This window comes from Pterocles gutturalis, unplaced genomic scaffold (assembly GCF_000699245.1).
Source record: "Pterocles gutturalis isolate BGI_N339 unplaced genomic scaffold, ASM69924v1 scaffold15148, whole genome shotgun sequence".
In the NCBI taxonomy this organism is placed as follows: Eukaryota; Metazoa; Chordata; class Aves; order Pterocliformes; family Pteroclidae; genus Pterocles; species Pterocles gutturalis.
In genome coordinates, this window is record NW_010123520.1 from 83378 (window position 1) to 111056 (window position 27679).

Below are 27679 nucleotides of genomic sequence, written 5' to 3' on the forward strand. Positions count from 1 at the left end.
TCCATGTTCATAGCAGACCTTGAGGTGTTTTTGTAAGAATAAGAGCCAACGTGTCTGCTCAGCTACAAGTTCTCAAGGTTTGGGTTGTTTGGGATTTGGTGTAGCCCACACCTTTCAATGCCTTTGGTTCAAAGGGGGCCTGAGCAGCTTGAGTTGGCCATGGTTTGGCTATCTTGGCTACCCAAATCCAGAATGATGCAAGTTAAAGGAGCACAAGTGTGGAAACTCTAGTGTGGGCCAGAGGATAGTCCATGGAAAGGGTTTGATTCATCTGCAATCTTTGAGGTGTCCAGGAGAGACATGCATATGGGGCTGGGAAACATAATCCATGATGTATGGGAGACCCACACCTTGTGAGAACCCATGGCACATCAAAAGGGAATTGCACATGGACAACTGAGTCAAGCCCTAGCCCCACGCTTTACAGGCAGGATGGATTTGACTCCCTTAGCTTCTTGCAGTCCTTCAAAGAGGAGGTCCCATGTCTTTGTGGACAAGCTGAGTGTGTGGTGGAATGGTGGACCTGGTAGCATGCTGGTAGCTACCATATCTGTGTGCTGCTCTTGCTGCATGGGAGGGACATGACCTACAGAAAGCCCTGAGCAGCACAAGTACGGCTCATTCTTGGTCTGGGGACTAGATGACCCTCTTGAAGCCCTGCTACACCTGAACAGCTCAGCACAGGGATATTCCCCAGGATCTCTACCACCTCTTTGACCCTTCAGCAGTGCATGCATGTGGCATCTTCCAACTCTGGAGCAAGTTGGCTCAATGACAGGTGGGGATCTCTCCACTGGAGAGGGGACATATCCCAAGCAGTCATTTGTGCCCACTTTTTTCTGGTGATTTATAGTGTCTGTCTGCAAAGTCTGAAAGACCAGAGTTGTGTGGGAACAGAAAATAAAGTGTTGACAAGGTCCAAGGTAGTAGGAGGACTGTAGAAGGGATGATTTCAACTCTTCACTGTCCCATTGCTCTGCCTTTTCATTTTTTCCAATTTGCTCTTCACGAATGAGAAGATTGTTTTGTCCCTCAGTGCCTGTCCCTTTCCCCAAGAGCAGCCCCACTAAAAAGTAATTTCTGGTTATCTTTCCAGGATGGGGTTGATCGGGAGCAAAAATCAGCTGACATCCAATGAGAAACACACTTCTGGAATCAACCCAAGAAACAAGAGTAAACCTCCTCTCACCTCCCCCAAGGTAAGCCTGCAGGTTTGTGTCTTTTTGGGGTCCTCCACAGCTCAGTTAGTGTCTGGAGTGATGCAGGCAACACTCATGTGTGCCAGCAGGATTTTATTTCCTAAAATTTAGTCACCAATTGGGAATTTTTTCCCAAAGGGCAGAAAACAAATATTTATGCCTAGCTTCCCCTCCATGAACTTCTTAATGTGGGGTGAACTGTTCAATCAACCCTTTTTTTCTCCAGATCTGTCAAAAAGGGATGTCATTTTCTCTTTGGGGATATGTTATGGCCATAAATTGTCTTGAGTAGGCTAGGGATGGCAGTGCTCTGAAAGGCTGTGTCTTGTTGAGCCTGGTACAATTATTTTCATGGACTAGACTGGAGAGCGGGGCAGGAGATAGGGAGAGAAGGTGCAGAGGCTCCTGCCCTGTGTGTCCTGCATTGCTTGGACACGAGTCCTCCCAGCTGATCCCCACATTTTTCAGACAGGGCTGCTGCCCTCAGCGCTCTGCAACCCAGGCTGAGGTTGCTGACTTGCAAACGGCCCAAAGATCGGTCAGATTCAGAAGATTCAAAGCTGCAAACCGCAGCGGAAACTCTACCAGCAGGGAGGACACTGGGTTCGCTAAAGAGGGTCTACAGCTAATCTGGGTTGGGGTGGGCTGAGAACCAGGAACACTGAGCATTGGCTGCTCCCTTTGAGTTCCTACGGCCTCTCCTTATGTGGACACAGATCAGTAAGACACTGGAATAGGATTTAGAGACCTCAAGTGACAGGCTCCTTGTTTAAACCTGGGAAATCACTTTATCTGTCTCTCTGTTGCTGTACAGAGGACATGAAGTTGTTTTCTCTTTTCTTGCCCTTGTCAGCACTGCATCCAGCAGCTAGCACGAGAGAAACTCTGGGGTGGTGCAACAGTCATGTGAAAACCATCTCGGGTCTTGAGCTCTGACAGGGGGGAGGAATTGCTTGTCATTGCTCTTGATGACAGATGGAGATGTTTTTTGCCTCTTTGAGTTTCATTTCTGAGTTCTCCCATGGTTATGAAGTCCAGTTTTCATGACAGCAGATGTCAGATTGACCAAGAGGACGTTGTTCTCCTAAATTTCCTTCTCTCCAGCCCACTGGAGAGGAGCTGCTATCAGTGTAAATACAATATCATCAATCACCTTCTGACACTCTTTTTTTTTTTTTTTTTTTTTTGTTTTTTTTTGCCATGGGCACATGTCAGGGGAAGTCCACATTTATTTCAGTTAAATTAGAACGGGCAGTGGGTGAGCAGCTCTCCCACCCCATGCTGCTGCTAAGTCGGAGTCAAAGGGTGATGCGGACAGAAAGCACTAGATGTTTTTAATTCAGCATCTGCAGTTCACTTCCTTAGCATGTGTATAAAAATACCTGGCAGTGGTCAAACACCCACTATAGTCACTAGGTGCTGTACCTTGGGTTGGCGTTTGAAGTTGGGTAGAAGCCAACAGAGCCCACCTGGCTCTTTCCATAATATTGAACCCTTAGCCCACAAAACAAGGTGGTTTACACCCCAGCTGCTGATTAGGAGTGGTCTAGGGTCACCTGGCCACTCTCAGGGTCTGGGTCAATGTTTTAAAGGTGTTCCTAGATGAGCTGCAGTACTGTGCTGATGATTAATTTGCTAATATTGTCATTGCCTCTGGCTTCTTGAACATATCCCTGAGAAAAGGATATTCCATGAGCCTTGGGGTAATTATGGCAAAGGCTATCCCATGTTTTCTGCTTCAAATAATATTGCAATTGTCATTTCTCAATGGGACCATTCATGTCTCATCCCCCATTGATCTGAAATCTGGCATCAGTGAACGAGAGTTGGGTAGACCGGTGTTTAAATGAGCGGGTAGCAGATTTCTGCTTTTATTCAGAGGGGAGCCAAGGATTATCCAAGCTGACAGTTAAGACAGCTGTGAACACATCATGGTATAATGTGCTAAAGCCATCACGACATGTACTGAGCCAGACACAGGGGCTGTTGCACTCCGGATCAGTCTCCCCTTCATCTGTGAAGCTGAGAGTGGGTCTTCCTACAAACACAGCAAAGTAATAAATGTCTTATTTTTTTTTCTTTCTATTTCTATCAAAGGGCAGACAATTTATCAACATGTCTCATCTAAACCAAGCCTCTGTACAAGGTAAGAGTCTTAGCTCATTGGCTGTTTTCTTTGCCTTCCCGTGGGGTTTTGCAAGGTGGTGGTCCCCCAAGAGCAGGTCTTGAGAACGAGCCGTCATGTCGCAGGCGTGCGGTTTCCGTATCTTTAACAGTGCCAGGCAGAGGATGTATCAGTGCATTTTGGAAGGTTCAGTTTACATCACTAACTGCTTGTAGCTGCCAGTTTCCCCTGCTCATCAAAGAAATGAAGAGGGGAAAGCAGTCCTTCTTCGTTGGTTGAGCAAAGTGAGATCTGAGACTTCGACTGCACGAGATTTCTCTCTGCTGCACTGTCTGCAGCCTGGCAACTTGTGGATGCTGTAACCAGCCAGCTAGAAATTTCAGAGGAAATAGGCATTAGAAAACCCAGAGAGACTACAAAGAGAACAAGAAGAAAGGACGTACTATAAAATAAGGATGCACAGAGTCCCTGCTTGGAGGCTGTTTGTTGGCTTCATCCACCTCTGCAATTATCTGCAGGTTGCAGGCGGCGTTTGGTAGATGATTGCCTTTTAGCAGGAAGCTCTCTGCTACCTCTGCCCACCCTCTGATGGCAATTTATATATATTTGTGTCAAAGAAGTTTTGCAGATAAGAACAGAGAGAGAGACAGAGAGAAATAGAAAAGGAAAAAAAAATAGAGAAATCTTGGAAGAAAGCAGTTAGCAACACACAAAAGTTCCTTATGTAGGACAAAATGTTGGGTTAGGGGAGACAGCATGAAGGAGGGGAAAAGTGGGGTGACACATAAATAGGATGGGTGTAATGACAGAGCTAGGTCTTCTTAGGTCTTATGGATAATGATGAAATGTTTTCCTGTGAGGGTGGTGAGGCAGTGGCCCAGGTTGCCCAGAGAAGCTGTGGATACCCCATCCCTGGAGGGGTTCAAGGCCAGGCTGGATGAGGCTTTGGGCAACCTGGGCTGGTGGGAGGTGTCCCTGCCCATGGCAGGGGGGTGGAACTCAATGGTCTTTAAAGTCCCTTCCAACCCAAACCTTTCTGTGATTCTATTCTATGATTGAAGGTTTCTGCCATGGGGCAGACAGAAGATCTCCTGCAATGCCAAAGTGTTCTTCAAAACTGACATTTCTTATGGAGATCAAATTTGTGGTCATAGCTCTTCAACTATGCAAATTGCTTCTGTGGAAGTACAATTTTTAAAGAAAACATAGTTTATTTTGCAAAATTGTTTTTGTGGCACATTTCCCAGTGGCCATGCTCTCTTACCTCCACAACTGAGAAACGTTGGCAGTTTTTCGCAGGGTTTTTATCAACCTTCTCACTCTGGTGAGAAGCGCAACAGAAGCTGTCTTCAGGGAGGCGGCTTTTACTTCTGCTTCATGCCAGAAGGCAGAAGTGGAAAGATGTTAAAAAATACATCAAGTACCATGTTAGCCATTATGAGCAAACAAATATTTTTATTCGTATATATTCAGTTCCAGTTTTGGAGGAATATTCATACTGACAGTATGGGGAACTTCTTATTTTTCTCTACCGTTGCCTGATTTTCCAGAAATTTCCGTGTCTGACTCTGTCCTGTGTGGCAAAATGGGCTGATAGGAATCATGCAAAGGTGTTTGCGATACCTGAGATATTCTCATGAAAGAAAGCAATTCAAATAAATTGACAGAGAAAGCACAAAATCCAAGCAATTCAATCATGTAAAAAAAAATCAAAGAGCTAAACTATATCCTGTGGGACAACTTCAAGCTCAATAAGGTAAAATTATTGACTATAGAAGTGTGAAATAATATAAAATAAAAAACTTTTTTTTTTTTTTTTTTTTTTTTTTTTAGGAATAGCACATTACAAGGAAGGAGAGGAAGAAGAGACAGAGAGTGTGCAGGAGATAAAAAGTCTGAAATTTGCTCCATAGAGTGAAAATTGTCCTTTTAAAATTTCATTTGCAGCTGTGCCCAGATGATGATGGATTTATCATATGAACCAGGGATTGGTAAATGATGTGTACCCTATAAAGAGCAAAACAAGTCCTTGCTCATCACTGCGCTTAATTGCAGTGGTTATATCAAAGCCATATCAGGTCCCTTCCAACGCAAACCATTCTATGGTTCTATGATTCTGATCTTGGTGTTGTGCAACCACAGCTTCAAGCTTTCACCTGACACCAGGTCAGGAGTGCTTACATCTGGATTCAATCCCATTGGTGGCACCATCGCCAATCCTCTTCTTACCTGGGGTGGCTTTTTCCATCATGTGAATCTCTCATTCATTTTACCGTGGTTACCTAAGCACTCAGAATATCTTTAAGGTCAGTTCTAGTCTTTATGAAGTCAAAACCTATCATTAATTCTGCACCTCTAAAGCCCCCGGGCACAGCACAATCTTGGCATGTGCCCTTGCCCTGCCAGCTGCCCACAGCCAGATTTAAGCACCATGGGTGGAGAGCTGGTTGGTTTGGGTGCTCGTCCCCAGGCGTTATAACAACCTGCGACTCCACAAAGAATTGGTCTCTCTGCAAGGTCATTTCTTCTGATTGAGGAACTGCAACTTCTTACAGCTCTTTTCACTTGCTTTTGGCTAACCATGGTATGAATAGGACTGATTTTCAGGGGTGGGAGCTAAGTGTGCTCTGGAAATTGAGGTCTTTTGAGGCATCTCAAGATTAGCATCAAAGCCCTTAGTCGTTTTTATTGTTGTTCCCTGAATATGGATTTGAGTTTGAAAGGAATGCTGTCAGAAATGTGCTCTCGAGCTTAATTGGAAATAGGAGGGGTTGTTTCTACAGAAAAGGCCAGCTTCTCAATAAGGAATTAAAAATTCTCATGAAAAATGGGCATTGCCAATCAAAAGTAAGAGGGGGAAGGAAGATTAAAGGGAATTGTCCAAAGTGTTCAGATTTCCTAAGAAAAAAGTTATGAGCTTGGGTCTGATATAATTTTATGAGGAAAGCAGAAATTATCTGCAAAAGCATTCACCCTGTCAAAACACAAGGCAGAAAGCGATTTAGCAGAAAGCACTCTTGCAGTGTTAGCCTGGATGTCCCAGGAGACATCTCCCGTGCTGTCACACCAGGGCTTGCTGACCAACTGGGACATGCAACAGTCCCGGCTCACTGTCTTCTGCATCCCCACTGAAGGGATCTAATGGTGTTCCTCTTTGTGACAGCAGCCATGGGGCCAGCGTGCCACCAGCAGCTGTGTGTTTTCAAGGCACACTTTTCTCACACATGTTCACCTTGGTGAACCAGCCCGTGCCATGCTGAAACGGAAAGCTGGCCCCATTTTCAGCAGCAATAACTCACAGTTCAGTGCACCCAGCAGCCAACATATGTGCTGCAAGTTGTCCTTTACCCCATGACCATCTTAGCACGACTCTAAACCAAGACTCTAAACTCAAGGCCAGGATGGATGAAGCTTTGAGCAACCTGGGCTGGTGGGAGGTGTCCCTGCCCATGGCAGGGGGTTGGAACTGGGTGATCTTTAAGGTCCCTTCCAACCCAAACCATTCCAGGATTCTATGATTGATGGTCCTCTGGGGGACCCTGGCTCCATAGCCACGGGGTGGTTGCAAAGACCTTCCATTCATGACGGGACAGTGGTGGGAAGACTCTTTGAATAATTTCTATTAAGCCATCAAACTGGCTCTCAGCCTGTGCAAACTGAGCTGGTATCTAACTTTCCTGACAGCAGCTCTGAGCCAAGATGTATTTGGCTGGCAATCAAAGTCTCCAGGCTGCCAGCATTATCTGCAAAGCCGTCACTCCTAGCAGCCCCGACGGCTTCTCCGCTGTAGAGTCACTCATGACCTAACTTGATCAAATAGGCCAAGAAAGTATTATCGGCGCTGTTTCTCAGTAGGGTGACAGGCTCAGAGACAGGAAGAGTCACTTTCATCATGAGATGGCAGGTCTCGCTGGCTTGAGCAGAGAGAGCTTTTCTTCTGGCTCACTTAAGTGTGCCGCGTTCCTCAACACGTATGTTGAGAAGGGGATAAGAGGCGATCATAATATTTTTTCAGCTTATAAAACCTTTTTGTCCTTGCTACATTTGCTATTTTTCTTTCTCCCTCTTTCCTTTTTGTTTTCAATTTTGTTTATTTGTACTTTCGTCAGTTACTTCAAGATCAAAACTACGTTTTTCATTTTATTTTCTGAAACACACAGCCACTCTATGCTTGAAGATGTTTACACATTTGCTTCTATTTTTCCAAGCCAAAGTGCAACCACTGCATTATTTTACTTCCAAGAGGAGCAGGACGGTGCACGGGCATGAAGGCACTCATTGTGGACACTTTGCAGTAGGCACATGCCCAGAAACCTTTCATGTTGGTGGAGCTGCATGGTAACAACTTCCTCAAGCAGGCAACAAGGTTTTGGGTGCATCACTGATGCCAAACGCTTTCGGATCCCTCAAGGGGAAGCCCCCAACCGTGCAAGCTATTTCAGGACTTCAAAGCCTTCTCCCTTGTGACCGATCATCCTCTTCCCCTTACGTAGGAGTGAAGCTCTGCTGAAACTTCCCATGGATCGCCAAGTTCCTCCTCAGCAGCCCTGGAGGGCTTCGCTTAGCAAGGCTCCGTTTCCTCCCACGCTGACCCGTTCTCCTCCCGCCTCCCCAGTAAATCGCCAGCAGAGCAGCAGCCAGGCCTTGCACAGACACAAAGCCCAAGTTGCCCCAGAGACACGTTATCTTGTGGTTACAAAGGGCCAGTCTGGCTCTCTTGCTGGTGGCATTATTTGAAAAGGTCACACAGAGACTGTGGCTTGACAGTCTGTTTTGAAAAATGCTATTTATAGACCGTCCATTGCTCTCAATGCATTAATTAGGCTGTGTACAAGCTAAAACCTTTCTGCAGCAAATGGTCTCCTTTATTTTTCCTTTTCCTTTTTTTTTCTTTTTTCTTTTTCTTTTTCTTTTTCTTTTTCTTTTTCTTTTTCTTTTTCTTTTTCTTTTTCTTTTTCTTTTTCTTTTTCTTTTTCTTTTTCTTTTTCTTTTTCTTTTTCTTTTTCTTTTTCTTTTTCTTTTTCTTTTTCTTTTTCTTTTTCTTTTTCTTTTTCTTTTTCTTTTTCTTTTTCTTTTTCTTTTTCTTTTTCTTTTTCTTTTTTTCTTTTTTCTCTTTTCTTTTCTTTTCTTTTCTTTTTCTTTATCTTCTTTTTCTTTTTCTCTTCCTTTTTCTCTTCCTTTTTCTCTTCCTTTTTTCTTTTTCTCTTTTTCTGCTTTTTCATTTTCTTTTTTCTTTTTCTTTTTCCCTTTTCTTTTTCTTTTTCCCTTTTCTTTTTTTTTTCTTTTTCACCAGTGTTTTTTGTGTGCATGTGCTGATCCTCTTTATAAAGTCTGATCTACCCCAAAATAGCTGCTCATTTCTGCTTCAGTAGCTGCGAGCCTGCAGAGCACATGTGAACGGTTGCACAACCTCTCCGAGAGCAGCACCGGCACAACCTGGGCATGCAAAGGGAGCAATTCAGCTCCAGCCCACAGAGGTCTCTCCCAGGGTGGGTTTGCAGCCTCGCAACACACATACCAGATTTGTATGCAGCAGATAATGAAAATTCATTTTGCTGTGCTAAAATTTAGTCTTGACCAACGTGGATGGAGCAAAAGCAATGTGTTAGGGTAGGGGATGGGGATGCAGACATGCTCACAGCCTTGGTCCAGGTGGGTTGAAAGCAAAATGGGAGACACAGAGCATTTTTTTTTTTTTTTTTTTTTTTTTTTTTTGTGATCTGGAGCATCTAAGGTGTACTGGGGACAGGGGATCCTGGAGCCTCCACCACTCCCCTGGGAATTTCAGCTGAGCAGAGCAGCTGGGCACTGTGAAGATGCTGGTTCAAAAGCAGCAGCTTGACTTAAACGTTGTGCCACATTTGCAAGGAGTAGTTAATAAAAGGGGAATAAGGGATACAGGCTGAGTTGAGAGCATCTGGAGGGAGAGTTAAATCCTCGCAATGGGCTCAAATAACAGAAACTAAGATGGCTTTATACCCTTTTTCAGACTCATCATTTTCAGTCAAATCCCAGAGCCACCCTGGGAAATGTTGCTACAGCAGTTTTCATTTACTGCCTTGTAAAACTCAGGCCAAACACTGACAGGTTATTTATGACCCTTCTTATTCCATACAATCCCTTTTTTCATGTTGACACACTGGGTTTTGGTGATAGGGGCAGTCTGGAGTGCTTTAAAAACACATACACAGGAAAAAGTTCCGTGAATCAGTGTCAGTCCCCGAGCAGAGGCTGTGGTTGGCAGGAAAGCTGGGCTGGAGGAAAGCTTGGCTTTTGGGGGACAGGGGGTGAAATACTCCACCATACACCTGGGTGTGCATCACCCCCCTGGTACGGAACAGGCTGGATCCAACGGTGCTGCTTCTTCTTTCAGATAACTTTGTTGTGGTTGCACTGTACGATTTCCCTGCCTCGAGTGACCGTGACCTGCCGCTGGTCAAGGGGGAGAAGCTCCAAGTCCTCTCCAAGTAAGTGACCTGCCAACTGAGGGGGGTCAGGAAAGGGGGGACCTTGGGGTCAGACACCAATTTGTAGTTCCCCAGAGCTGAGCCTGAGTCTTAGCTTTGCTCCAGAGTGTAGCTATGGGTGCCCTCTTCTCTCTGCGAGATGGGGAAGGTGACCCTTCCATGGGTTACAGATAATTTGGGGTTGGGTAGTGTCCCTTCCTGGATACTACTGGGACCTTCTTCACTGCCGGTGTGCGTGGGCGCAGGTGTAGCATAAATAACAACAATAACCCAGCTCCTGTTTCATGTTTTGTGCTGATGGTGCTTTTGCAAAGGATGTGGGTTGGGTGTAGTCAGAGGAAAGGACAGAATCGTGCCGGAGAGGTGTGCGGTTTCATTTCACCTTCTTCTCAAATTCATGAGAGAAGAGGCTGACAGTCCATCAGCCCAGTCCATAATGGGGCAGAGGTAGGCTGGCGTCCCTCGGTCATTTGGGCTGCTCCATCCATGAGGTGTCCTCCAGAGGTGACATTTCTCACCCAGATGCTGTGGGCTGGGACCCATGGGGCAGGGGACACTGCTGGGTCATGGTTGGTGGCTGAACCAGTGGTGGGAGAGCAACTCAGTGGTGTGTCTGGCAGACAAAGGAAGGAGAAGAAAGAAGGAGCCCTGATGTCCCTATGCAAGAGAAAAACTAAACCTGTGGTGACCCAGATTTCCCTCCTCTCAGCTGGGGTGCATAGCAGAGGTCTGGGTCTGTGGTCACTCTGTGCTTTCCCTGCATTCATGGAAAGAGACAGTCACCTCCAGGAGTCTCTGAGATACCAGCAGTGGTCCTAGGAAATTGAGAGGGACCCGTGGAGTGGGTGTAGGGGGTTCTGGCTTATTCACACTGCTCAAAACCCCAGAAACCATGCCATCCCCCCAGCCTTAGCCTATCGTGAAACCTCCTCCAGGCGCTTAGGCTTTTTCTTCTGCTTGCTTTGCAGCGAGGGGGACTGGTGGCTGGCAAAATCCCTCAGCAGCGGGAGGAAAGGCTACATCCCCAGTAACTTTGTTGCACAAGTGGACACTTTGGAAGACGAAAGGTAAGTGCAAAAGGTTACGAATGGCGAACACCCATGCAGGGCTTTGCTTTCCCAAAGAGCTCAGTCTTTCAACAAGCTATGGGAGCAGATTTACTTGTTGTTAGGAAGATATCACTGCTGGGCTGGATGGCATGAGGTCTTTCATCATCCCAAAAAACTCTGCCCAAATGTTCAGGAGAAGTTTTAAGCACCATGGGGGTGCTGAAGAGGATGACATTCCTACGGGGAAGGTGAGCAAAGGCTCCTGTCCTATTGATTGCACCCACCATGGAAAACAAGTTTTTGGGGGAAAGAACATAAAGGTTATGTTTGCACTGGTAAATTAGCAGTGCCAGGAACCATCCTCTGACCCTGCTGGACCGGTCCACCCACATGCAGAGCATTAAACTTCATCAGCCTCCGAGAGGGTGTCCACATGCAAACTGGGACTGGGGATCACTCAGGAAGGATGCACTGATCCAGGTCTTGGGTGTGCCAGGGACCACACCAATAATTTAACAGGGCAGAGATCTGCTAGAAGAGGGTAGATTTAAACTGGATATTAGGAGGAAGTATTTTCCTGTGAGGGTGGTGAGGTGCTGGTCCAGGTTGCCCAGAGAAGCTGTGGATGCCCCACCCCTGGAGCTAGTGGGAGGTGTCCCTGCCCATGACAGGGTTTGGAACTGGATGATCTTTAAGGTCCCTTCCAACCCAAACCATGCTGTGATTCTATGACCTGAGTGCCAGTGCCCAGACCCACAGCCTGTTGCTGTTTGTTTCATTAGCCCAAATGCAGCCTTCACGTTTGGCTCCCTGCAAAGAGGATGGTAAGAAAGACTTGAGCCAAAAGGGTTTGCTATATCTATAATACAAGCAGCAGAAGAACCTGTTTCCATGACTTATTCTCTTCTCTGGCATTCAGCTATAAATGAACAGCCCCGCTTGCAATCTCCTCTTGGAGGGACCCAGCCATCACCGAATTCAGCAAATATTTAACAGCACGCAGAGACGTGGTTGAGACATAAATGCTCTTTGTATCCAAAGGGTACATTTAAATGGTTCTGGACCCTATGCTCAGCCTCCAGCCCACGTATCTGCACTGCTCAGGTCTTGCTCACTTGCCAAGGGAGCTGTGGGTCCCTGCATGCCTCGGAGGCTGTGCTCTGGCTGGGCTTGCACCTCTCTCGTGTACAGGGTACTGTGCAAACCATCTACTCTCTGCTCTGGCTGAATTGCTAGGCTGTGAAACAAGCCCAAAGTGACCGAAATCTGGTGTTAATCTAGTGAAAACAGTCTATTACTGGCACTTTCCAGCAGATAAAAAGCTATTTGCTGATAAAAATAACCCGCAGTTTCAGAGCGTAATGGTAAAAAAAGAAATGAACTGGAAAGAATTTTATTTTTTTTTCAGAGCTTTTCCTTTTCAAACAACGATGTTGCCTTTTCTGTCTCCCAGGTGGTATTTTAAAACTCTGAGCAGAAAAGATGCTGAACGGCTGCTGTTGTCTTCTGGTAACAAAGTCGGCTCTTTCCTTGTCCGAGAGAGTGAAACCAACAAAGGTGAGACCAGCAGAGCAAGGGTAACCCCTCGTTATTGCCGTGGCTTGGAAAACCTTTCAGACCTGAGCTGCTAAGTTCAGCTGTGTCAGTGTTTTTTGGATCTGTCTGGGCAAAATAGTGCTTGCTAGGCTCAGCAGGGCTGTAGGAGTGAACTGGGGATTTGGAGGGCAAAGAATTGCTTGTGATGCTACTCCTGTGTGTAGCGCAGGCTGTGGGGTAAGGGTGGGTCATGTCACCATAGTTTGTGGCGGGGGGGTTCTTTTCCTTTTATCCCCAGTGAAACATTACTCTTTTGGCAAATGGAGATTCTCCTAAGCACTCTTGAAGAAGTACCTTCAAACACCTCAGTCTTCTCTGAGCCATCCAATGCGATCTGCTTCTACCTGAGCACCCTGTGCCTTAGTCTGCCTGAATGCCATGGGGACACTGTTTGATCCATCTTAACACAGCTGCCTCCTTGATAAAGAGAAGGGGAGAAGAGAAAGCCCTGAATCCAGTTCCACCCCCCTGCCATGGGCAGGGACACCCCCCACTAGACCAGGTGGTCTGCCAAGCCCATGCAGATATCCCAGAGCATCTCAAGTACTACCAGGCAACCATGTTTGGGTGACGGAGTCAGCCTTAGGTATGATGTGAAGCTGAATCCCACCCTTTACCTCTTCTGCTGCTCTTTCCCATACAAAGCTTGCCACCCTTTGAACAGAAAGGACCCGAGAGCCCTCGTAGGATGGTTTGGGGATCTCAGACCCAGAACAGGAGAATCTGACACCCAGAGATGCCTGGGGCAATATTTAGTTGTGCTCACACTGCTCTGAGCTGGTGTGGGGTGCATCTGTGGACCTATGTGTGTCAGCCTGGGTCTGTGCCGGGATGCAATGCGGGGCTGTAGGACAGAAGGTCCCTTGTGACTGAAGAGCAGGAACCCCTTTTGTCCATCCTGGCTATCACTGGGGGAGATTAGGATTCCTGCCATTTGTCTGGCTCCATTTAACATTTTTCATTTGCTGCTGTCTCTGGGAGAAGAGAGAAATGAAGCTTTTCAGCCCTTAACACTGCAGCTCCCAAGGGAACAGTAACCGGCCACGGTGAATGACAGGGAAAGCTCTACCACACTCACTCCAGCAAACTAAGCTCTGACTTGGGGTGGAATACAGTCATTAGCTCTAATGACAGGATAAGTATTAACGCTGGTAGCAGGCAGCTGATAGATTGACCTGGAGGATGCTCAGAGCCCCTGTCACCACTACATTCTGAGCATCACTGGTTTGAAAGATGCAGGAGGGTTTAAACGGTCAGTGGGGTCTGGAGAGGAGGTCCTGCAGGAGAGCAGGAGTTTTGGGTGCATCCATACGAACAAACAGATCAGCTCTCCTCTTCTCTGATGACACTCAGCCCCCAGGCACCCACTTGCACACCAGTTAGTCATTAATTCCTGCACTCCCTTCTGCAATGCTGTCTGTCGTCAGCACAGCTGGGTTCACATCATGTTTGGCTCCTTCCTCTAGGAGGTCTTGTGCTGTAAAAATCCCACACATACCCTAAAGTCACGTCCCAGGTTTGCAAAGCACTCTCTTGGACTTGTGCCATATAAGCCCAACTCTGATGGGCTCCAGCCCAGCTTGCACGTGCTTCAAATCACTTTGAAATTGAAATAACATTGTAATTCTCAAAAACAATTATAGTAATAGTAATAATTTCCTTTGCCCTTCCCTTGAGTTTTTTGTTGCCCCATTGAAGATGCTTCAGGGCTGTTTCTCAGATGTTCAGCTGCAGGACCAATAGAGCCAAAAGAGCTTTTCAGTCTGTCTTCTGCCTGACACTCATTGGGAAGGAAAGAGTTTCAGAACAGCATCCTCTGTTGAGAAGGAGCCCATCAAGCCAAGGCTGTGTGCTTCGGATCTTGGGGTTCTCTGTCTCTGCATTTAAACCAGCAGCTCTTCCATGAACATTATGCCACCGTATCTCATAGTCTGGTTGCTTCAGAGAGTCCCCCCAAAATGACTGCTAGCACTTGGAAAAATTTTAGACTCTCCCAAATTCTGCTTGTAATGATTTAAAATCACTGCAAACAAGCAAATATCACAGAATGCTTTGGGTTGGAAGGAACCTTAAAGATCATCTAGTTCCAACCCCCTGCCATGGGCAGGGACACCTTCCACTAGGTTACTCAAAGCCTCATCCAACAGATACACACATTTTAACATCTATAACCTTACCTTTTCAAACATTAAAAAAGGCAGCCTGCCAACCTGGGTGACATATTAGACTTTTCACAGCCCAGCAGGCTTGTAACAATTTACTTAGGAAATATGATCCCAACAAAAGGGAAAAAAACCTACTGTTAAACTGTCCTGAGATTTACACTGACATAGGCTGGAAGTTGCTGCTCTGTAGCAACATCTAGTGATGTTTTTGTGCACAAAAAAGCCAAACCCATCGTTTACATTTTAAACCCATTATAAGGAGAGAACAGCAGGTTGGAGTGGTGGATGGTTAGGTAACTCCCTTGAGGTCAAAATGTACCTGAGCCTAGATGTGAAATTTCATGTGATATAGCCACAGTCACAATTTTACGTCTGAAAAGGACAATTATCCTGAACCCCCCTTCTGTACTTTCCAGCTGGAGCACTGCCCTTGACACAAGGTTTATAGGGGATAACAGGAACATAGGGACCTTGGATGATGCTGAGAAGCCACACGTATCTCTTGACCTTATCTCTCCCACTAACTGTAGTTCTGGTTGTCCTGGCAGGGCGGTTTAGCCGAGGAGAGAGAATGATCTTTAGGGTCCTTTCCAACCCAAACCATGCTATGATTCTATGAGGTAGCTGGTCCTTGAGTAGGGTGCTGCTCATCCTCACAGTTCCTTTTTCTGCTCATTCTCCAGGTGCATATTCCTTGTCCGTGAGAGACAGCCACTCTGCTCACGGGGACATCATCAAACACTACAGGATCCGCTCCTTAGATGGTGGGGGCTATTACATCTCCCCCAGGATGACTTTCTCCAGCCTGCCAGAACTAATCCATCATTACAGCCGTAAGTTGTTTGCCTTCCCTAATGGGTTTGCCTCCTACCAGAAGGTGGTCATGTGGACAGATGGAGGACAGGCTTACTAGCAGCCACCACCACTCCATCCCCTTTCATGGGCCAGGTGTGCTCCTACAAGCAGAACTTGGGCACCCATGTCCTGTTTTTCATCCTATAACCAGGGAGTGTCTCCCATCAGGAAAGGAAAGAGATGAATGCTGATGGGTTATGCAGGAGGGATGCTGGGAAAGCAGGGTTTGGACTTGCTAGGCAGGAGAATTTGCTCCTCAATGGCTCCCTTTGAGCTTTTTCCTTTCATTGAGTCCATTCCAGATGCCTTGATCCCTGTGGCTGAAGCATTTGTGTGGTTGCGGAGGTTTCACATGGGTTGACTTTCTCCTGGCATGTGTGGATGGAAGAAGAAGTTATCTCTCCCATCCCATAATGAACTGTCCTGTGCTTCGTCCTCATACAGAGAAAGGGGACGGCCTGTGCCAGCGGCTCACAGCTCCCTGCATATCTCTGGTTCCCCAGAGACCCTGGGCACAGGACGAATGGGAGATCCCACGGGAATCTCTGAAACTTGTGAAGAAACTTGGCAGCGGGCAGTTTGGGGAAGTGTGGATGGGTAAGTATCATTCCCCCCATTCCAGGAAAAAAATATATAAACAGAAGAGATGGAAAGACCTCTTAAGGACTAGTCTGGTCAGGGCATCCTAAAGCATAAACACATCCTTTACGGTTACACACACAGCAGTAGATGCCATACTCTTGGGAAGGACTGGACAGGTTGTATTTGGACAGATCAGTGATGGGTTTCATAGGCTCGACGCATGCAAGAGCTGTTGAATTAATTATACGCCCACCTTCTGAGACATAGTACCATAGAACCATACAATGGTCTGGGTTGGAAGGGACCTTCAAGATCCTCTAGTCCAAGCCCCCTGCCATGGGCAGGGACACCATGCTCTCCTTCTGCCTGGGAATCCTGGGAAAGGCTGTAGGATCCCAACTTACACCCAGCAGGGCACCTGGGTGACACTGTCCCATTTTTTCTGCTTCTCTGTTCCACTTTATAACCGAGATGATCTGTAGGAGAGAGTGAGCTCAGCTTCCTTTGCTGTCCTCTTTGTGGTTGCCCGTTGCCTTGGCAGTTGAGATTGTGGACAGGATCAGACTGAGTCGACATCCTGACCACAGAGTCCTGTCTTTCTCGATGGTGTTTGGATTATCTGAGAACCCAGCTGGTGGGAGGCCCCAGGAGTTTCGTCCAGAAAGAGTCTTGCAGGGCTGGGAGGATGAGCTCATGGTCATCCACCACCCGGAGGAGGGATGATTCCTCAATGCATCATTATTTCTCTGCAGGCTACTACAAGAACAACATCAAGGTGGCTGTGAAGACCATGAAGGAAGGCAGCATGGATCCTGATGCCTTCTTGGCAGAGGCAAACTTGATGAAGAGACTCCAGCATAACAAACTGGTCCGGCTATATGCAGTAGTCACGAAGCAGCCAATCTACATCGTGACAGAGTTCATGGCCAATGGTGAGGAGCCTCATGGAGCTTTTTTTGCTGGGTTTCTGCAAAATCAGGTCAACGAGCTGGCTGGTACTCCCATCATAAGGGGGATGGGGTCAAGGGTGTTGTACCAAATCTGTAAGCAGAAGGACTAAGTGATCCACAAGCTGGTTTCTAGTACTGGAAGGGACTTTCTGGGTGATGAAATCCTGCCTCTTGTGGTCTCATGTTTCATAAGCTACTTTACAAGATGGGGATGCTCCATTTGAAGAGTAAAGTTCTCATCTCCACTGTGTCTACTGGAAGTTTGTTTCAGATTTTTACTCCCCTCATGGTGAAAGTGTCCTTTCTATTGCACCTCTTGTTATGAGGCTTTGAGTCAACAATTCCCAGGAGTTTGCAAAAGCTCTGTGCAAAATAGAGGGGGGAAATGGGCTGCATTTGGGAACTTTCCTTATGGGAGATGCTTCTGCAGATGCCCACTGTGGTTCCTCAGATTTTCTCTGGGTTGCAGGCAGATTTGTTGTATACAGTCAGAGAAGCACCAGAAGAAAGCAAATGCATAGGCTTATTCAGAAGAGTCACAGCAGTCTCTTTTTTCTTTTTTGCAGGGTGTTTGCTGGATTACTTGAAGACAGAAGAAGGAAGCCAGCTGAACCTCCCCAAGCTCATTGATATGTCTGCTCAGGTTAGTGAACAGCCTTTGGGAAAGAGACTCAAGATCATGATTTGTTATCGCTTCAGTGAAATTCTTGCAGGTCTGAAGCCTGTCAGAGCGTGGATTTCATGGAGAAAAACAGCACCTCCTGGTGTGCTCTCTGAGGGTTTCTCTCTCAACCCTCTTGCGCTGATGTGCATGTCAGCTCAGCAATGCTCCGCCGTCCTCAGGACAGCCTCTGGGGAGCTTAGTGCAGTGCTAGAGAACTGGGGTTTGGGTTTATTTTGTCTTGTTTTGTTTTTCTGTCTTGCTGAGCAGGAAATAAGCTTGTTTCTCTTTTTACCAAGAGGAAGAAAAAGCTCAACAAAGAGGCTTTCAATGTAGAGACACACTGGCTTTCAGCAGTTCTTCCCTTCTTGATGATAAAGGATGTTCTAACCCTCAAATCTGGGAATATTGCTCCTTATGAGAAAAAAATATTTGTAGGGTTGTTTCCCTCTAAGCATCCCCAGGCTGTAAATGTTATTATTTCCAGCTGCACCATAACATTTCAGTCCAGAAGTGCATCTAAACTCAAACAGGTCAAATTTAGAGAAACCACAACCAGAGTGGCAGCATCTTGGCAACAAGTTGGACTTGAAGGATAAGATTGGCCAATTAACTTCACTTTGGTCCTAGCTAGCTGTTAACAGAACGTGGCTCACCCAGGGCAGAGCTAGGCTAATTTTGGAAATAGGGATTTGCCCACAAAATTACTTGGCCTCGCTGGGTCAAAGTGAGCAAACAATGTGTAAAGGTTGGCCACTTGGTTCCAGCCATCATACAGAGTTATTTTATAATGTATTAAAAACTGGAGAATCTTAATATTTGAGCAAATGTTATATGAAGGCAAAAGATTTTCCTTCTTGCTTTAACCAGGACGAAAATGTTTAAACACTTTAAAGCAGTGTTCCCCCCCACAGAACCTGTTTCAGTGCCTTCCCTCTTCACTGCTGATAAAATGTCTTTCTCTGCGGCTTTATCTTTGTTGTCTGTGACAGGTTATGGGGCCAACTGCAGCCTCCCTGTTTAATATCTTTAATTCCTTCCTTCCCTCCATCTCTCCTTACCTCCCCACTTCCCTCCCTCCCTTTTTCATTCTTTCATTCCTTCTCTTGAAAGGTATAGCCTGTAGCTTATTTGAAATTCCTGATGATGAGCAGAATGGTGCAAATTTATCTGTATTACAGAGCCCTTGGCTTTGGTGGGATCATTACCCCAGAAATTGGCTCGATGCATTTCTGTGCAAGAGGAAAGTGCTGCAGCCAGAGCAATCTGCACTCAGATATTGTCACAGAGGTGACCCAGAGCAAAACTGTTGACCAACATGATACCCAGCTTTGAGGCAGGGACAGCAATGGTCTTGTCCATCCCAAGGATGAGGGTCGTTGAGTTCTGACAACACTGGCTGCAGGAACCCCTGGGAGAAACTTCTCCCAGGGCAACCTCATGCACCCAAACCTCCTCTCCAAATTCAGGGTCAAAGTCTTGAATATGATCACGTGGCATGGCCTCAGCTGGCCAGAAGCCCCTCCAGTACAATGGTCAAATAATCCCCACAGTGGATTGAGCAATTACACATGGACATCACCTCTCCATAGGCACCTGGAAGCACTCACCAGCCCTGCACACCCTTCTCACATCCCTCCACCCAGTTTGCAGCATCCTGCACTGCGCATCGCTTCCAGGACCAGCCTAGCTGAACGTAGACCAACACCACACACCCCAGCAATGTCATAACCCACAGAAGCTGTAGACCAACCCCACGCACCCCAGCAATGTCATAACCCACAGAAGCCACCTGCAGCACGTGGGGTGGGAAGGATTTTGCCCATCTCTCAAGGCATGGGCGTCCATCAGAAGGCATGGGCGTCCATCGGAAGGACAGCTTTCATCGCTCCCCCTCCTACCCCAGCACCACCTCCCCAGGGAAGGGATTCAAACACTCACTGAGTAGCTCCAGGAGGAGGAGGAAAAAGGTAGCCTCTCAAGCGATTTTGCAATCTGTTCATCTGCAGTGTTGGGATGACATCATGGCCCAACAGGCACCCAACCTTCTCAAGCACAATTTTGGATCCAGTAGCATCCGTCGGAGTTAAAATTAGAAAGCTCTGGGCCGACACACTTGATCCTGTGGTCAGTCTCAAGGGTACATGCTCGAAAGCATGCTGGGAGGGGGGGAACAGGCCCATTGCCGGGTACTATCTCATTAACATCAGGACAGGAAATTACATCAATTCTTCCATTTTCCACTGCAGCAAACAGCACTTGCACTGAAAGGGTGTTGACACAGGTTAGAAACGCAGCATTGGAAAGTATGTGTTAGTATCCTGTTCAAAACCACATGTAAGCTGAGATGCTGATGTGAATCTAGATGGAGTGGAAAATCGCTCTGCCCTCACCCGCAGGAGCATCAAAGCTCTAATAGGTAGTAACCATTATTAGCAGGGGTTGCATGCATCCACTCGCCCTCCTGAGTAATGCCTAACCCAAATCTGAGACTGGACTGAGAGTGCAACTTTGCAATCTCTTTTTTATATATCCCCCAACAATAAAAGATTGCTGCTGTCATTTAGAGAGGCTCTTCATACACCAGGTACCTCCCCAGGGCTGCTCCTTCCTCCAAGGAGCAAAACAGTGAAAGATTACCTTGGGAGCAAGAACTTCCCAAATAAAAGTTTGGAGGTGGTTGAAGAGGGCAACGCATGCCCAGGACAAGGGATTTGTCCAGGGACATATTCTCCATCCCAGTCATATTTCTGTGGGTATCTGGGTCTTTTGCTCTAATGCATCCTGTAGGTATCAGAGGGGAACTGTGCTGTGTGCTAGCCTGGATCCAGCACAGGGAAAGAAAACACCAACCTCAATTTTATCACAGAGGGGTCTCCAGTGGTCCCCTCCCACCCCAAAGCAGACCAGGAGGCTGCTGAAGAACATCTAGTGGTCCTCCTAGATCTGTATTTTGCTACTGTGACTGAGGGACAGATGAGTTCTTTGAGGGTTTTTCCTTTTTTTTTTTTTTTAATTCATGTATTTAATCTGGAGTGTTTGTGATGAAAATCCCAACTAGAGAGGAGAGCCTTGTGGCAGAAACTGGAAATCCAGTGATGTGGCTTCAGGTTTGCTTCAACTTTCTGTGTCTCGCTGCAGACGTGACTCATGGCTGTAACTTCTGAGCAAAACAGAGAGTGATGTTTCTGATGTTTCTGTTCTGCTTGACTTGGCTGCTCAAAGATTTTGGTGGCTGGTAGAGCTGTGCATATGCACATGTACATGGGCAATATCTATTTATGGATGTATGTATCTGTCTACCTGCTTATCGATCTGTCCCTTGACCTGTCTGTCCATCCACGGTGCACGTATGCATGTCCACGCACATAGAGGCATGTGAGCAACCCTATACACACGCCGTGTTTTTGCAAATGTGGGTAAGATGCAGGCACGCTGTCTTGTTGTCATGGGGAGGTGACTGATGAAGACGCACTCTTTCTCCTCTCCTAGGTGGCCGAGGGAATGGCATACATCGAGCGGATGAACTCCATCCACCGCGACTTGAGAGCCGCCAACATCCTCGTCTCGGAGACGCTCTGCTGCAAAATTGCTGATTTTGGCCTGGCCAGGATCATCGAGAATGAATACTTGGCACAAGAAGGTGGGTGGCGTTCCCAGCATTGCCTCACCAACACATTGTCCTTATCTCCAATCCTCCTTCCACGCAGACATGCCAAGGTATGGGGTGTTCAAGAGCTGGGCTGGGACCACTGCCCATGGGGTGAGACCAGAGTCCCCATTGCTGCCGTTGCCAGCATTCAGGCAGCAGGCAGAGCAAGCAAGAAAGCCAAAAATGGGGTCCTAGGAGAGGCAGCAGCACTTGGGGACAGTAAAAAGCAAGTGAGGTTTGCAGAGGGAAATGGGGAAAAAGGCTTTTGGCGCTGTTTGGGGGAAGCCTGTTGAATCTCAGCTTGTGTTACTGGAGAAATTTCACCGCTGGTAATGAAACCTGCTGCCTGTGCGTACGTGTTAGCAGTGAGTCAGTCCAAGGGGAAGGAGATAGAAGTGTAATTCAGTCACTGTGGGGCTGCAGAGGGGAGCCGGAGCCATGAATGTAGTCCATGAATGGAATACTGCATCCACCTCTGGGCTCCTCAGCACAGGAAGGATGTAGACCTGTTAGAGGGAGTCCAGAGGAGCCACGGAGATGGGCCGAGGCTGGAGCAGCTCCTGTGCGAGGACAGGCTGAGAGAGTTGGGGGTGTGCAGCCTGGAGAAGAGAAGGCTCCGGGGAGACCTTCCAGCACCTCCCAGTGCTGAAAGGGGGCTACAGGAGAGATGGGGGGGCTCTGGATCAGGGGGTGCAGGGATACGATGAGAGGGAATGGTTTTAAACTGAAAGAGGGGAGATTTAGATGAGATATTAAGAAGAAATTCTTCCCTGTGAGGGTGGTGAGGCAGTGGCCCAGGTTGCCCAGAGAAGCTGTGGATGCCCCATCCCTGGAGGGGTTCAAGGCCAGGCTAGAGGAGGCTTTGGGCAACCTGGGCTGGTGGGAGGTGTCCCTGCCCATGGCAGGGGGTTGGAACTTGATGATCTTGAAGGTCCCTTCCAACCCAAATCATTCTGTGATTCTGTGAATCTGGACCTAACGGCAGTTTGCAGGTGTTCGAGGTGAATCAAGCCCAGATTGGATCATGTCCTTCCATAAGAGGGACAACTTGCAAAACATGGGAGAGAGGTTGCAGCTTGGCAGGTGTTTCTCATGGGAGCAGAGCACCTTGAACATCTAAAACAAACCAACGAAACAAAAAAAGGCATAGAAAAACCAGTATTTCCCATGTTAATGTGAAATCTCTTTATGACTCCACCTGAAAGCCAAGCCCCTGGCTGGAGCTGAGTATCCAAACTGGTGGTGGACAGGAGAGAGTGGCCATGGGAGGTGATAGCTGGTTGGGTTGGTGCAAAGGTCCATCTACAGCCATTTGACAACAGTTTTGAGTCAAATTCCTCCAGCGGCAGTTTTTTTTCTGTATTTTGAGGTCAATTTATGAGACCGTGTCATTTATAAAGCCTTCATAGAGCATCAGGGAACAAGCAGAAAGGATTGAAATGAAACAATTAAGTCTGAAATAAGTGGTACTTACTTGAAGGTTTTCAAATTTTGGAAATCTGTCCTCCTCCAGAGTCGGGATGAAGATAAAATTCTCCATAAACAATACTCTGGGGAAAGGAAATAATTTTTTTTTCTCTTATAAGATAGAAAAGTTTTCTTTCAATTTGCTCTTCCCAAAATACTTCATGATATAAATCTCGCCCATTTCAACACGTAAAACTATTTCAAAGTTGTAAAAGCTCAAAAATGCAATTTGTGAAGTGTCATGAAGGGGTACTGTGAGATTGTCACAATTTTTTAAGGCATTTTTTTATCCTTAAGAGAAGTTTTGATGAAATTAGTACAATTCTGTTAACATCCCCAAAGGAGCTACATTCCCAGTGGAAAACAGTTCCCAGCAACATTTTTCCAGCTAGCTTTAATCTGAAACAACTGCCCCTCTATCTCCTTTGAACAATTTTCAATTCATAGTCTGCTTGTCAGAGTACGATGTGCAAGAACAAAAGCACTTATTTCACACACTGTGTTTGGGCTTTCAGTCCTGAAAGGATATATACAAATAAAAATGCAGTTTCCTCTGCAGTCTTTAACACATTCAGTTCTTACTTACCAAGTTGGTTTGGTGGGGTTTTTTGGCCCTAGCTAAAATGAAATCGCAATCTTATGGTCACCGCTGTCCGCAGCGTGCAAAACAAGATCTTGGTGGACAAAATAAAAAGGGGTGTTTTTTTTGTTTTAATATACATATGCAGCTTTAAGAACTGGATCATTTATATCGCTGTGTCGCTTATGCACTTTAAAAAAAAAAAAAAAAAAAGCCACTTTCCAGACTAAAATGCTGCAATTGTTGTAAATAAATCACAGAATCACAGAATCATAGAATCACTAAGGTTGGAAAAGACCTCAAGGATCATCAAGTCCAACTGTCAACCCAACCCCACCCAACCCACTAACCCATGTCCCCAAGCACCACATCGACACGTTTCTTGACCCCCTCCAGGGATGGTGACTCCACCACTTCCCTGGGCAGCCTGTTCCAATGCCTGAGCACTCGAGCTACTCGAGGCATTGACTTTGAACAGCGCAGGTGCATAGTTTGGTCTACAGAAACCCACTGATTCCCCTGGGCAGATCGGTACCTGGAGAGCAATGGGTGTCCCATGACGGCTGCTTGGTGCGAAAAAGTATTTTCAGATCAAACAGCCTTGATTGCACTGGAAAAAAGAACCAAGAAAGGCAAAGAGATGCCAGGTAGAAATGACCTTTTAATAAAAGCAGGAGATAGGCAGCAATTACCTTCCTCTGACCTTATCTCTGTAACTCCACAGTACCATCAATGGACCACATCACAGCCCCCTGATGTGGTCAAGAGCCCACAGGACTCAGGGCTCAGGTTTGGGGAACTCCTTGCCCACACCTGTGGGAGCAGATGGAGATGCTGCACCTCCACGTCCTATATCTATATATGACAGGTTGCCCAGGGAGGTGGTAGATGTCCCGTCCCTGGAAACATTCAAGGTCGAGTTGGATGGGGCTCTGGGCAACCTGATCTACTGGAAGGTGTCCCTGCTTACTGCAGGGGGGTTGGACTAGGTGACCTCCATGGTCCCTTCTAACTCAAACTATTCTATGCTTCTATGATTCTGTGATTCTATGATTCTATTTCCCTTTGCTTCCTCTGGACAGGTGCAAAATTCCCAATCAAATGGACAGCACCAGAGGCCATTAACTTTGGAGTTTTCACCATCAAATCTGATGTGTGGTCTTTCGGGATCCTCCTGACGGAAATCATAACCTATGGCAGGATCCCTTACCCAGGTACGCTGCGAATATGAGGTGAGCGTGCATCAGCTTCAAAACGCTGAGTGATGCTTAATGCTTGGAGGCACTCACGCAAGTGTGCACACATGTGCCCAGACACACTCCCTTGTCTCTTCACACTGGGTGTCCTCTCCTAAGCTCTCATGAGGCTCAGTTGTACCTCTGCTAGGCAGAACCTACAGAAGGGAGTTGGTGGGGGGCAGAGGGTTGGAGTGGGGAGCACAACTCTGAAGAAGGGATGGTGACCAGATGTTGTCCAGCATCATGGTTCCTCATGTCCCTCCAGCCCTGCCTGGATGTGAGCTGGGGGGGAAAACTGGGCTTCACCCCCAGGGTGAAGAATAACTCCCGTTGGGCTTTGTTTTCTCCAGGGATGACCAACCCTGAGGTGATTCGCAACCTGGAGCGGGGTTACCGCATGCCATGCCCGGACACGTGCCCTGGAGAACTCTACAACATCATCCTGAAATGCTGGAGAAACAAGCCTGAGGAGCGCCCGACCTTTGAGTACCTGCAGTCAGTTCTGGAGGACTTTTACACTGCCACGGAGAAGCAGTACGAGCCGGAGCCTCAGCAGTAAGCCACAGTGCCACCAGCACCTGGGGACAGATCTGGAGGAAAGCCACCATCCTGCACAGCCCGGCCATGGCTCATTTCAGGCTTTTCCCTGTGTGCCACCATGATGCATTTGGAGATGGGGAACAAGGAGGGACATGGGGGAGGTAGATGCTGCCAGCTCCGTGGGTATCATGGAGATTAAAGAGGTGGCTGAGAGCTGGCACCGCTCCTTCCCCACCTGCCTTGGAGGTCTGTGCCCATTTCACAGACATGGCAAACTCCTTCATGACCCACCTGGAGAAAGTAAAGCCCCTCAGCGCTGCCACTGCAGCCCCAAGAAGAGGGGACCATGGTTGAGGTGGTGGTATGAAGAATGCACAATCTCCCCCCACTTTCTGATGCCACTGCTGGCAATACTACAGCCCCCTTCATGCTACAGGCAGGGGTGGAAACATGTCCTGTCTCCACCTCCTTGGGCCACGCCAGCCCCCAAGCTCTGGAGCAATTTCTCGAGCTGGTGAAACCCCTCTGCCCCAAGTCAATAATAAATAATTGGAAATGACCATTTCTCATTTTTTTTATTCAGGCATCAGGGTGAGAACTGGCCCATGTGCTTCCCATGCCCACCCCCAGCCCATGGAGGAGAAGTGGGGGGCTCCCTGGACAGTTGGGGTGATGCTGGGGTGGTACCCAGGCTGGGAAGGGGGGGGGATGCCTGGGTTGCACCCCACCAACCTCCAGCACAGGCGGCCCTGGAGCTGGGAGGCAGGAGAGCTATTCATGGTGTGGCCACGAGATGTCCCTCCTTCCCTGCAAATCTGGTGGTGGTGGGAAATTAAAAACATATGTTAACACACCTCAAAAATAAAACTTGCCCCCCTTGCTTTGCTGAGCCCTTCACTGCACAAGCTCCTGATGCATCACGCCAGCCCCACAGCAGGTCCTGCTCCACGTCCAGCACCAGGAGGATTCAGGTGTCCCTTCCCCACTCTCTGGTGCATCTCTGACCCACTGCTCTGGTGGGAATGCCCACATGAGGCTGCAGGGTGGTCTCCGATCAGCAGTTGGACCGGGTGGTGGTGTGGAGGATGGGGAAATAAGACACGGATGGTACACTGAAGGAGTGTTAGGACCACAGGCTGGGACCCAGGTGGAGTCCCCTTCAGGTTGCGATGCTGGGCAGCATCTCCCCAGGGTGTTTGATCTGCGATTTCCTACCCGATGGACCAGATTTTACATCCTTCTGTAGAGAGTGCTTTTTGTAGTGTAACAAGGATGCTTTGAGAAAAATACAGCAGAGATCACCCCTGCGTGCCAGAAAAATACCTGAACCATGATCAACACATGACACAGAGGTACCTGCGCACACCACTGCTGCAAGAGAGCCTAGAGGGGAAAAGGAATGGGAAAATTAATAACAAATCTGTAGGGTCAACTAGGTTATCAGCAGCTACGTTCAGTCCAAGGCTTTGATCTCGAGTGTCATAATGCCCCTGTCCATCACCTGTAATGGGGCAAAATCTCTCACCGTGATGCCAGCATCACTTCCCAGTTGTTCCCGATGGGATAACATGCTTGTGTGGGTGTGAACAGCACTTTGGCTTCAAATACTGTTTATCCTGCCTTTGCAGACCCACAACTTGGGAGAAGGTGCATGTAGGGACTGGTTTAGCACTCACAGGAGGCCAAAGTCTCTGGAGATGGCTGGTTTGCACAGCTTGGACGTGTCATTCCCTGCATCCTCAGGAGGGAAGGAGGTTTAATAGCAGAAAAATATGTCCCAGCCACAGGAGGAAGAGAACTGTTTGAGAAGACAGAGCCTCAGAAATCCTAGATCTAGTGGAGACACCCTAGGGTGACCAGGATGCTTTCACAGGGCTGGTGGGTAGGGGTCTATGGGAGACCTGCACCCCTTTAAGACAGCGGCTGGAGCTGGATGGGAAACCTCAGGGTGTGGAAAAGAGCATTAGACACCTGTGTTCCAGATATGGGAATCCCCTACCCCCAAAGTGTCCAAACCTGGAGGTCAACCAACCTCTGGTGTCTCAGAGCTCTTTTCTTATCCCACCCATAACATATCTGATCTGCAAGCGGTCTCCACAGCAGACCCATGGGCAGCTTCACTCCCCATGGAAGAGGATGGATTTCCCTCCCAACCATTTCTGTGAGCCAGCAGAAGTCATCCTCCAATCCAGCATGAATTTCTGGGAAGCAGCTGTGTGGCCAGGGTCTGGACACAGACAGGTCTCTTCATCAAGCCATCAGCAAACCTCATCCACCCATCTTCATCTTCACAACCTGGTTCCTGGACCCCGTGAACCCAGTGCTAGTAAGTCGTAGTACTAATTTAAGATGGAGCAGGCTTGGTCCACTCGCTTCATGCTTTCACAGGACAAGTTGTATGTGCTGTAACGATACAAAGCCCATTTTTAACAAGAAGCATTTTATTAATCATTTATTCAATAATTTAATTTGAGCTGAAGAAACTGCCTATCCCCCCTGCTTGAGCTCCAGCTTGGTCTTTCACATTTACCATGCAGAACCAAGAGTTTTCTA

The 27679-nt window shown here is 47.4% G+C and overlaps 1 protein-coding gene across 1 annotated transcript; it reads left to right on the top strand.

Annotated features, from left to right (window-relative positions):
* The first annotated feature begins 1097 nt into the window (after nt 1–1097).
* BLK (BLK proto-oncogene, Src family tyrosine kinase) lies at nt 1098–25203 on the top strand. The gene is made up of 12 exons (XM_010077943.1): nt 1098–1199; nt 3297–3345; nt 9698–9791; nt 10760–10858; nt 12294–12397; nt 15285–15434; nt 15901–16053; nt 16791–16970; nt 17555–17631; nt 21142–21292; nt 24431–24562; nt 24937–25203. The coding sequence occupies exons 1-12, from the start codon at nt 1098–1100 to the stop codon at nt 25143–25145; spliced, it is 1500 nt and encodes a 499-aa protein (XP_010076245.1). The 3' UTR covers nt 25146–25203.
* Nucleotides 25204–27679: the final 2476 nt, after the last annotated feature.